This window comes from Cherax quadricarinatus, chromosome 67 (genome assembly GCF_038502225.1).
Source record: "Cherax quadricarinatus isolate ZL_2023a chromosome 67, ASM3850222v1, whole genome shotgun sequence".
Lineage (NCBI taxonomy): Eukaryota > Metazoa > Arthropoda > Malacostraca > Decapoda > Parastacidae > Cherax > Cherax quadricarinatus.
The window spans coordinates 19,514,681-19,527,062 of NC_091358.1; the positions used below are offsets into that span (position 1 = coordinate 19,514,681).

Genomic DNA, 12,382 nt, shown 5'->3' on the forward strand with positions numbered 1-12,382 from the left:
ACATGGGTGTGGAAGTGAGTATCGTTATGGGTGTGGAAGTGAGTGTGGTCATGGGTGTGGAAGTGAGTGTGGTTATGGGTGTGGAAGTGAGTATGGTCATGGGTGTGGAAGTGAGTGTTGTCCTGGGTGTGGAAGTGAGTGTGGTTATGGGTGTGGAAGTGAGTGTGGTTATGGGTGTGGAAGTGAGTGTGGTCATGGGTGTGGGAGTGTGGTTATGGGTGTGGGAGTGTGGTTATAGGTGTGGAAGTGAGTATGGTCATGGGTGTGGAAGTGAGTGTGGTCATGAGTGTGGAAGTGAGTGTGGTCATGGGTTAGGAAGTGTGGTTATGGGTGTGGAAGAGAGTATCGTCATGGGTGTGGAAGGGAGTGTTGTCATGGGTGTGGAAGTGACTGTGGTCATTGGTGTGGAAGTGAGTATCGTCATGGGTGTGGAAGTGAGTGTGGTCATGGGTGTGGAAGTGAGTGTGGTTATGGGTGTGTCAGTGAGTATGGTCATGGGTGTGGAAGTGAGTGTTGTTATGGGTGTGGAAGTGAGTGTGGTCATGGATGTGGGAGTGTGTTTATGGGCGTGGAAGTGAGTATCGTCATGGGTGTGGGAGTGTGGTTATTCGTGTGGAAGTGAGTGTGGTCATGGGTGTGGAAGTGAGTTTGGTTATGGGTGTGGAAGTGAGTATCGTCATGGGTGCGGAAGTGAGTGTGATCATGGGTGTGGAAGTGAGTGTGGTTATGGGTATTGAAGTGAATATGGTCATGGGTGTAGAAGTGAGTGTGGTAATGGGTGTGGAAGTGAGTGTGGTTATGGGTGTGGAAGTGAGTGTGGTTATGGGTGTGGAAGTGAGTGTGGTCATGGGTGTGGGAGTGTGGTTATGGGTGTGGAAGTGAGTATGGTCATGGGTGTGGAGGTGAGTGTATTCATGAGTGTGCAAGTGAGTGTGGTCATGGGTTAGGAAGTGTGGTTACGGGTGTGGAAGCGAGTATCGTCTTGGGTGTGGAAGTGAGTGTGGTCATGGGTGTGGAAGGGAGTGTCGTCATGGGTGTGGAAGTGAGTGTGGTCATGGGTGTGGAAGTGAGTGTAGTTATGGGTGTGGGAGTATGGTCATGGGTGTGGAAGTGACTGTGGTCATGGGTGTGGAAGTGAGTGTGGTCATGGGTGGGGAAGTGAGTGTCTTATGGGTATGGAAGTGAGTATGGTCATGGGTGTGGGAGTGTGGTCATGTGTGTGGAAGTGAGTGTGGTTATGGGTGTGGAAGTATGGTCATGGGTGTGGAAGTGAGTGTGGTCATTGGTGTGGAAGTGAGTGTGGTCATGAGTGTGGAAGTGAGTGTGGTCATGGGTGTGGAAGTGAGTGTGGTTATGGGTGTGGAAGTGAGTATGGTCATGGATGGTGAAGTGAGTGTGGTCATGGGTGTGGAAAGTGAGTGTGGTTATGTGTGTGGAAGTGAGTGTGGTCATGGGTGTGGAAGTGAGTGTGGTTATGGGCGTGGAAGTGAGTATGGTCATGGGTGTGGAAGTGAGTGTGGTCATGGGTGTGGAAGTGAGTGTGGTTATGGGTGTGGAAGTGAGTGTGGTTATGGGTGTGGAGGTGAGTGTGGTCATGGGTGTGGGAGTGTGGTTATGGGTGTGGGAGTGTGGTTATAGGTGTGGAAGTGAGTATGGTCATGGATGTGGAAGTGAGTGTGGTCATGAGTGTGGAAGTGAGTGTGGTCATGGGTTAGGAAGTGTGGTTATGGGTGTGGAAGTGAGTATCGTCATGGGTGTGGAAGTGAGTGTGGTCATGGGTGTGGAAGTGAGTATCGTCATGGGTGTGGAAGTGAGGGTGGTCATGGGTGTGGTGTGAAAGTGAGTGTGGTTATGGGTGTGGAAATGAGTGTGGTTATGGGTGTTTAAGTGAGTGTGGTCATAAGTGTGTGAGTGTGGTTATGGGTGTGAAAGTGAGTATGTTCATGGGTGTGGAAGTGAATGTGGTCATGAGTGTGGAAGTGTGTGTGGTCATGGGTTAGGAAGTGTGGTTATGGGTGTGGAAGTGAGTATCGTCATGGGTGTGGAAGTGAGTGTGGTCATGGGTGTGGAAGTGAGTATCGTTACGGGTGTGGAAGTGAGTGTGGTCATGGGTGTGGAAGTGAGTTTGGTTATGGGTGTGGAAGTGAGTATGGTCATGGGTGTGGAAGTGAGTGTTGTCATGGGTGTGGAAGTGAGTGTGGTTATGGGTGTGGAAGTGAGTGTGGTTATGGGTGTGGAAGTGAGTGTGGTCATGGGTGTGGGAGTGTGGTTATGGGTTTGGGAGTGTGGATATAGGTGTGGAAGTGAGTATGGTCATGGATGTGGAAGTGAGTGTGGTCATGAGTGTGGAAGTGAGTGTGGTCATGGGTTAGGAAGTGTGGTTATGGGTGTGGAAGTGAGTATCGTCATGGGTGTGGAAGTGAGTTTGGTCATGGGTGTGGCAGTGAGTGTGGTCATTGGTGTGGAAGTGAGTATCGTCATGGGTGTAGAAGTGAGTGTGGTCATGGGTGTGGAAGTGAGTGTGGTTATGGGTGTGTAAGTGAGTATGGTCATTGGTGGGGAAGTGAGTGTTGTTATGGGTGTGGAAGTGAGTGTGGTCATTGGTGTGGGAGTGCGGTTATGGGTGTGTTAGTGAGTATCGTCATGGGTGTGGGAGTGTGGTTATGGGTGTGGAAGTGAGTGTGGTCATGGGTGTGGAAGTGAGTGTGGTTATGCGTGTGGAAGTCAGTATCGTCATGGGTGTGGAAGTGAGTGTGATCATGGGTGTGGAAGTGAGTGTGGTTATGGGTGTGAAAGTGAGTGTGGTTATGGGTGTGGAAGTGAGTGTGGTCATGTGTGTGGGAGTGTGGTTATGGGTGTGGAAGTGAGTATGGTCATGGGTGTGGAAGTGAGTGTATTCATGAGTGTGCAAGTGAGTGTGGTCATGGGTTAGGAAGTGTGGTTATGGGTGTGGAAGTGAGTATCGTCATGGGTGTGGAAGTGAGTGTGGTCATGGGTGTGGAAGCGAGTATCGTCATGGGTGTGGAAGTGAGTGTGGTCATGGGTGTGGAAGTGAGTGTGGTTATGGGTGTGGAAGTGAGTATGGTCATGGGTGTAGAAGTGAGTGTTGTTATGGGAGTGGAAGTGAGTGTGGTCATGGGTCTGGGAGTGTGGTTAAGGGTGTGGAAGAGAGTATCGACATATGTGTGGAAGTGAGTGTGGTCATGGGTGTGGAAGTGAGTGCGGTTATGGGTGTGGAAGTGAGTGTCGTCATATGTTTGGAAGTGAGTGTGGTCATGGGTGTGGAAGTGAGTGTGGTTGTGGGTGTGGAAGTGAGTATGGTCATGGTTGTGGAAGTGAGTGTGGTCATGGGTGTGGAAGTGAGTGTGGTTATGGGTGTGGAAGTGAGTGTGGTTGTGGGTGTGGAAGTGAGTGTGGTCATGGGTGTGGGAGTGTGGTTATGGGTGTCGAAGTGAGTATGGTCATGGGCTGGGAAGTGTGGATATGGGTGTGGAAGTGAGTATCGTCATGGGTGTGGAAGTGAGTGTGGTCATGGGTGTGGAAGTGAGTGTGGTTATGGGTGTGGAAGTGAGTATCGTCATGGGTGTGGAAGTGAGTGTGGTTATGGTTGTGGAAGTGAGTATCATCATGGGTGTGGAAGTGAGTGTGGTCATGGGTGTGGAAGTGAGTGTGGTTATGGGTGTGGAAGTGAGTATGGTGATGGGTGTAGAAGTGAGTGTTGTTATGGGAGTGGAAGTGAGTGTGGTCATGGGTGTGGGAGTGTGGTTAAGGGTGTGGAAGAGAGTATCGACATGGGTGTGGAAGTGAGTGTGGTCATGGGTGTGGAAGTGAGTGCGGTTATGGGTGTGGAAGTGAGTGTCGTCATATGTGTGGAAGTGAGTGTGGTCACGGGTGTGGAAGTGAGTGTGGTTGTGGGTGTGGAAGTGAGTATGGTCATGGTTGTGGAAGAGAGTGTGGTCATGGGTGTGGAAGTGAGTGTGGTTATTGGTGTGGAAGTGAGTGTGGTTGTGGGTGTGGAAGTGAGTGTGGTCATGGGTGTGGGAGTGTGGTTATGGGTGTGGAAGTGAGTATGGTCATGGGCTAGGAAGTGTGGATATGGGTGTGGAAGTGAGTATCATCATGGGTGTGGAAGTGAGTGTGGTCATGGGTGTGGAAGTGAGTGTGGTTATGGGTGTGGAAGTGAGTGTGGTTATTGGTGTGGAAGTGAGTGTGGTTGTGGGTGTGGAAGTGAGTGTGGTCATGGGTGTGGGAGTGTGGTTATGGGTGTGGAAGTGAGTATGGTCATGGGCTAGGAAGTGTGGTTATGGTTGTGGAAGTGAGTATCATCATGGGTGTGGAAGTGAGTGTGGTCATGGGTGTGGAAGTGAGTGTGGTTATGGGTGTGGAAGTGAGTATGGTGAGGGGTGGAGAAGTGAGTGTTGTTCTGGGAGTGGAAGTGAGTGTGGTCATGGGTGTGGGAGTGTGGTTAAGGGTGTGGAAGAGAGTATCGACATGGGTGTGGAAGTGAGTGTGGTCATGGGTGTGGAAGTGAGTGCGGTTATGGGTGTGGAAGTGAGTGTCGTCATATGTGTGGAAGTGAGTGTGGTCACGGGTGTGGAAGTGAGTGTGGTTGTGGGTGTGGAAGTGAGTATGGTCATGGTTGTGGAAGAGAGTGTGGTCATGGGTGTGGAAGTGAGTGTGGTTATTGGTGTGGAAGTGAGTGTGGTTGTGGGTGTGGAAGTGAGTGTGGTCATGGGTGTGGGAGTGTGGTTATGGGTGTGGAAGTGAGTATGGTCATGGGCTAGGAAGTGTGGATATGGGTGTGGAAGTGAGTGTGGTTATGGGTGTGGAAGTGAGTATCGTCATGGGTGTGGAAGTGAGTGTGGTCATGGGTGTGGAAGTGAGAGTGGTCATGAGTGTGTAAGTGAGTGTGGTCATGGGCTAGGAAGTGTGGTTATGGGTGTGGAAGTGAGTATCATCATGGGTGTGGAAGGGAGTGTGGTCATGGGTGTGAAAGTGAGTGTGGTCATGTGTGTGGAAGTGAGTATGGTCATGGGTGTGGAAGTGAGTGTGGTCATGGGTGTGGCAGTGAGTGTGGTCATGGGTGTGGCAGTGAGTGTGGTCATGGGTGTGGCAGTGAGTGTGGTCATGGGTGTGGCAGTGAGTGTGGTCATGGGTGTGGCAGTGAGTGTGGTCATGGGTGTGGCAGTGAGTGTGGTCATGGGTGTGGCAGTGAGTGTGGTCATGGGTGTTGCAGTGAGTGTGGTCATGGGTGTGGAAGTGAGTGTGGTCATGGGTGTGGAAGTGAGTGTGGTCATGGGTGTGGAAGTGAGTGTGGTCATGGGAGTGGAAGTGAGTGTGGTCATGGGTGTGGAAGTGAGTGTGGTCATGGGTGTGAAAGTGAGTGTGGTCATGTGTGTGGAAGTGAGTGTGGTCATGGGTGTGGAAGTGAGTGTGGTCATGGGTGTGGAAGTGAGTGTGGTCATGGGTGTGGAAGTGAGTGTGGTCATGGGTGTGGAAGTGAGTGTGGTCATGGGCGAGGAAGTGAGTGTGGGCATGGGTGTGGAAGTGAGTGTGGGCATGAAATATACCATAAATTCACATAATTTACCTTCAGGGACAAATCCGGACACGAGGCATGATATTCCACCGAGTAAAAACGTAAATGAGAGCGAGGCCTTCCTTCCCAGTCTGTGGAATAACAGTCAGTAAGAACCTACACCACTCACACACACTGTGTGGTATAACAGTAACATCCAACACGACTCACACACTGTGTGGTATAACAGTAACAACATACGAGACTCTCACACACTGTGTGGTATAACAGTAACAACCTACATGACTCACACACTGTGTGGTATAACAGTAACAACCTACATGACTCTCACACACTGTGTGGTATAACAGTAACAACCTACATGACTCACACACTGTGTGGTATAACAGTAACAACCCACACGACTCTCACACTGTGTGGTATAACAGTAACAACCTACATGACTCATACTCTGTGTGGTATAACAGTAACAACCTACATGACTCATACTCTGTGTGGTATAACAGTAACAACCTACATGACTCACACACTGTGTGGTATAACAGTAACAACCTACATGACTCATACACTGTGTGGTATAACAGTAACAACCTACATGACTCACACACTGTGTGGTATAACAGTAACAACCTACATGACTCATACACTGTGTGGTATAACAGTAACAACCTACATGACTCACACACTGTGTGGTATAACAGTAACAACCTACATGACTCATACACTGTGTGGTATAACAGTAACAACCTACATGACTCACACACTGTGTGGTATAACAGTAACAACCATCACGACTCTCACACTCTGTGTGGTATAACAGTAACAACCTACATGACTCACACACTGTGTGGTATAACAGTAACAACCTACACGACTCTCACACACTGTGTGGTATAACAGTAACAACCCACACGACTCTCTCACACTGTGTGGTATAACAGTAACAACCTACATGACTCATACACTGTGTGGTATAACAGTAACAACCTACACGACTCTCACACACTGTGTGGTATAACAGTAACAACCCACACGACTCTCTCACACTGTGTGGTATAACAGTAACAACCTACATTACTCTCTCACTGTGTGGTATAACAGTAACAACCCACACGACTCTCACACACTGTGTGGTATAACAGTAACAACCCACACGACTCTCACACACTGTGTGGTATACCAGTAACAACCCACACGACTCTCACACTGTGTGGTATAACAGTAACAACCTACATGACTCATACTCTGTGTGGTATAACAGTAACAACCCACACGACTCTCACACACTGTGTGGTATACCAGTAACAACCCACACGACTCTCTCACACTGTGTGGTATAACAGTAACAACCCACACGACTCTCACACACTGTGTGGTATAACAGTAACAACCTACACGACTCACACACTGAGTGGTATAAAAATTACAACCTACACGACTCACACAGACAGTGTGGTATAACAGTAACAACCTACACGACTCACACACTGTGTGGTATAACAGTAACAACCTACACGACTCTCACACACTGTGTGGTATAACAGTAACGACAAACCTGACTCTCACACACTGTGTGGCATAACAGTAACAACAAACCTGACTCTCACACACTGTGTGGTATAACAGTAACAACAAACCTGACTCTCACACACTGTGTGGTATAACAGTAACAACAAACCTGACTCTCACACACTGTGTGGTATAACAGTAACAACCTACCTGACTATCACACTCTGTGGTATAACAGTAACAACCTACATGACTCATACACTGTGTGGTATAACAGTAACAACCTACATGACTCATACTCTGTGTGGTATAACAGTAACAACCTACATGACTCATACACTGTGTGGTATAACAGTAACAACCTACATGACTCATACTCTGTGTGGTATAACAGTAACAACCTACATGACTCATACTCTGTGTGGTATAACAGTAACAACCTACATGACTCATACTCTGTGTGGTATAACAGTAACAACCTACACGACTCTCTCACTGTGTGGTATAACAGTAACAACCTACATTGCTCTCTCACTGTGTGGTATAACAGTAACAACCCACACGACTCTCACACACTGTGTGGTATAACAGTAACAACCAATACGACTCATACACTGTGTGGTATAACATCAACAACATACGAGACTGTCACACACTGTGTGGTATAACAGTAACAACCCACACGACTCTCACACACTGTGTGGTATACCAGTAACAACCCACACGACTCTCACACACTGTGTGGTATAACAGTAACAACCCACACGACTCTCACACACTGTGTGGTATAACAGTAACAACCTACATGACTCATACAGTGTGTGGTATAACAGTAACAACCTACATGACTCATACACTGTGTGGTATAACAGTAACAACCTACATGACTCATACACTGTGTGGTATAACAGTAACAACCTACATGACTCATACACTGTGTGGTATAACAGTAACAACCTACATGACTCACACACTGTGTGGTATAACAGTAACAACCTACATGACTCATACACTGTGTGGTGTAACAGTAACAACCTACATGACTCATACACTGTGTGGTATAACAGTAACAACCTACATGACTCATACACTGTGTGGTATAACAGTAACAACCTACATGACTCATACACTGTGTGGTATAACAGTAACAACCTACATGACTTATACACTGTGTGGTATAACAGTAACAACCTACATGACTCATACACTGTGTGGTATAACAGTAACAACCTACATGACTCATACACTGTGTGGTATAACAGTAACAACCTACATGACTCATACACTGTGTGGTGTAACAGTAACAACCTACATGACTCATACACTGTGTGGTATAACAGTAACAACCTACATGACTCATACACTGTGTGGTATAACAGTAACAACCTACATGACTCATACACTGTGTGGAGTAACAGTAAGCACCTATACGACTCTCACACTGTGTGGTATAACAGTAACAACCTACATGACTCATACACTGTGTGGAGTAACAGTAAGCACCTATACGACTCTCACACTGTGTGGTATAACAGTAACAACCTACATGACTCATACACTGTGTGGAGTAACAGTAAGCACCTATACGACTCTCACACTGTGTGGTATAACAATAACAACCTACATGACTCATACACTGTGTGGTATAAGAGTAACAACCTACATGACTCATATATTGTGTGGTATAACAGTGACAACCTACATGACTCATACACTGTGTGGTATAACAGTAACAACCTACATGACTCATACACTGTGTGGTATAACAGTAACAACCTACATGACTCACACACTGTGTTGTATAACAGTAACAACCTACATGACTCACACACTGTGTGGTATAACAGTAACAACCTACATGACTCATACACTGTGTGGTATAACAGTAACAACCTACATGACTCATACACTGTGTGGTATAACAGTAACAACCTACATGACTCACACACTGTGTGGTATAACAGTAACAACCTACATGACTCATACACTGTGTGGTGTAACAGTAACAACCTACATGACTCATACACTGTGTGGTATAACAGTAACAACCTACATGACTCATACACTGTGTGGTATAACAGTAACAACCTGCATGACTCATACACTGTGTGGTATAACAGTAACAACCTACACGACTCATACACTGTGTGGTATAACAGTAACAACCTACATGACTCATACACTGTGTGGTATAACAGTAACAACCTACACGACTCATACACTGTGTGGTATAACAGTAACAACCTACATGACTCACACACTGTGTGGTATAACAGTAACAACCTACACGACTCTCACACACAGTGTGGTATAACATTAACAACCCACACGACTCTCACACACTGTGTGGTATAACAGTAACAACCCACACGACTCTCACACACTGTGTGGTATACCAGTAACAACCCACACGACTCTCACACACTGTGTGATATAACAGTAACAACCCACACGACTCTCACACACTGTGTGGTATAACAGTAACAACCTACATGACTCATACACTGTGTGGTATAACAGTGGTATATAGGTGTGGGGTGGGAGCACTGGCAACTGCAGTGGAGGGAGCAGTTAGGACTTTAAACTAGGAATAGTTAGTGGTATGGGTTTTGGCAGGAAAACAGTGAAGTCCCAGTGTAGTAATATTACGAGTTCTAGGGGAACTAGTAATAATAAGAACGAGATAGATATTGAAAAGCCAGGGACCTTGGGTGATAAAGACGGTAATAGGTTTAGTAGAAAAATAGAAATGAGCAGGAAGGGTAAAGAGAAAGGAGAGTCTTTCAATGTTTATTATGCTAATTGCCGTAGTGCTAGGAATAAGATGGACGAGTTGAGATTAGTTGCTAGTGTAGGTAACATTGATGTATTTGCCTTAACTGAGACGTGGTTTAATTCAAAAAGTCGGGACATGCCTGCGGAATGTCATATTCAGGGTTTTAAATTGTTCCAAGAAGATAGAAGTATTGGGAGGGGGGGTGGGGTGGCATTGTACGTCCGAGATCGCTTGAACTGTTGCATAAAAACGGGTATTAAGTCTGAAGTAACACATACAGAGTCTGTTTGGATAGAATTTTCAGAGGGGCATGAAAAACTGATTTTAGGAGTGATATACCGTCCCCCTAACTTAGATAGGGACCAAGGGAAACTACTATGGGAGGAAATTGTTAAGGCCACAAGGCACGATAATGTAGTAATTCTAGGAGACTTTAACTTTAGTCATGTTGATTGGAATTTCTTGACTGGGAATTTAGAATCGTACGACTTCTTAGAAGTATTTCAGGATTGTTTTTTGAAGCAGTTTGTGACAGAACCTACAAGGGGAAATAACCTGCTTGACTTAGTTATGGCAAACAATGAATCCCTTGTTAATAATTTAGAAATTTCAGAGGAACTGGGTGCTAGCGACCACAAATCAATTACATTTAGCATTGAATGGAAGTACGATAGTAGCGATAACTCAGTAACAGTCCCAGATTTTCGCTTAGCAGATTACGATGGGCTTAAAGAACACTTATCATCTGTTGACTGGGGTAACGAAGAGAGCTATCAATATGACAGTTTTCTGAACACTATACATGCTGCTCAAAGAGCGTTTATCCCATATAAAGAAATTAGATCAAATAGAAATGACCCAAAATGGATGAATAATAGGCTCAAATATCTACTAGGGCATAAGAAAGGAATTTATAGGCGTATCAAAAGAGGTGAGGGTCATCTTATGAATCAGTATATTGACATTAAGAGGGACATTAAAAAGGGGATAAGAAAAGCTAAAAGGGACTATGAAATTAAAGTTGCTAGGGATTCTAAAACTAACCCAAAAAGTTTTTTCCAGGTCTATAGAACAAAAGTTAGAGATAAGATAGGTCCCCTTAAAAATAACTATGGGCACCTTACTGACAATGAGAATGAAATGTGCTTGATTTTAAATAATTATTTTCTCTCAGTTTTTACACAGGAAGACACTAACAATATTCCAGTAATTAATTTTTACAGTGGGCTAGAAGAAGATAAATTATGTAACATCACAGTCACTAGTGAGATGGTTGTGAGGCAGATAGACAGACTGAAGCAAAATAAGTCGCCGGGTCCTGATGAGGTTTTTTCAAGGGTTCTTAAGGAATGCAAAATGGAACTCTGTGAACCATTAACTAATATTTTTAATTTATCTCTTCAAACAGGTGTAGTGTCTGATATGTGGAAGATGGCTAATGTAACTCCTATTTTTAAAACAGGGGACAAGTCGTTACCGTCAAATTACCGCCCAATAAGCCTGACCTCAATTGTAGGCAAATTACTAGAGTCAATTATAGCTGAGATTATAAGAAGCCATCTCGATAAGCATAGCTTGATTAATGATACTCAGCATGGATTCACAAGAGGCCGGTCTTGTCTAACTAATTTATTAACTTTCTTCAGTAAAGCTTTTGAGGCTGTTGACCACAATAAAGAATTTGATATTATTTACTTAGATTTTAGTAAGGCTTTTGATAGAGTTCCGCACCATAGACTGTTAAAGAAAGTGGCAGCCCATGGCATTGGGGGAAAAGTGCTCTCGTGGATCGAGTCATGGCTCACTGACAGGAAGCAGAGAGTGTCCATAAATGGGGTTAAATCCGAGTGGGGATCTGTAACAAGTGGCGTTCCACAGGGATCAGTCTTGGGCCCGTTGTTGTTTATAATATATATCAATGATCTTGATGAGGGAATTACTAGTGATATGAGCAAATTCGCCGATGACACAAAGATAGGTAGGATAATTGATTCAAACGTAGATGTTAGGGAACTTCAGGAGGATTTAAACAAACTCTATTCTTGGTCAGAAAAGTGGCAGATGCAGTTCAATGTAGATAAGTGCAAGGTTCTGAAGCTTGGGAGTGCCCATAACCCTAGTACTTATAAATTAAATGATGTAGAACTTAGCCATACAGATTGCGAAAAGGACTTGGGGGTTATGGTGAGCAGCAACCTTAAACCAAGACAGCAATGCCTAAGCGTACGTAATAAGGCAAATAGATTACTGGGATTTATATCAAGAAGTGTAAGCAACAGAAGTCCAGAGGTCATACTGCAGCTTTATACATCATTAGTAAGGCCTCACCTTGATTATGCAGCTCAGTTCTGGTCTCCGTATTACAAAATGGACATAAATTCGTTAGAAAACATTCAGCGTAGGATGACTAAATTAATACATAGCATCAGAAATCTTCCTTATGAAGAAAGATTGAAGACTCTTAAGTTACATTCACTTGTTAGACGAAGAATGAGGGGAGACCTGATCGAAGTGTATAAGTGGAAGATAGGTATTAATAAAGGGGATATTAATAAGGT

General features: G+C 45.1%; 1 protein-coding gene across 1 annotated transcript in view; it reads right to left on the reverse strand.

The window, feature by feature from the left end:
• Window positions 1–12,382, reverse strand: part of LOC128699675 (organic cation transporter protein) — a 159,965-nt gene that overhangs the window by 47,243 nt on the left and 100,340 nt on the right. Inside the window, exon 8 of the mRNA XM_070099430.1 lies at window positions 5,591–5,670. Coding sequence (XP_069955531.1) covers window positions 5,591–5,670 — 80 coding nt within the window. The remainder of the gene's footprint in view (window positions 1–5,590; window positions 5,671–12,382) is intronic.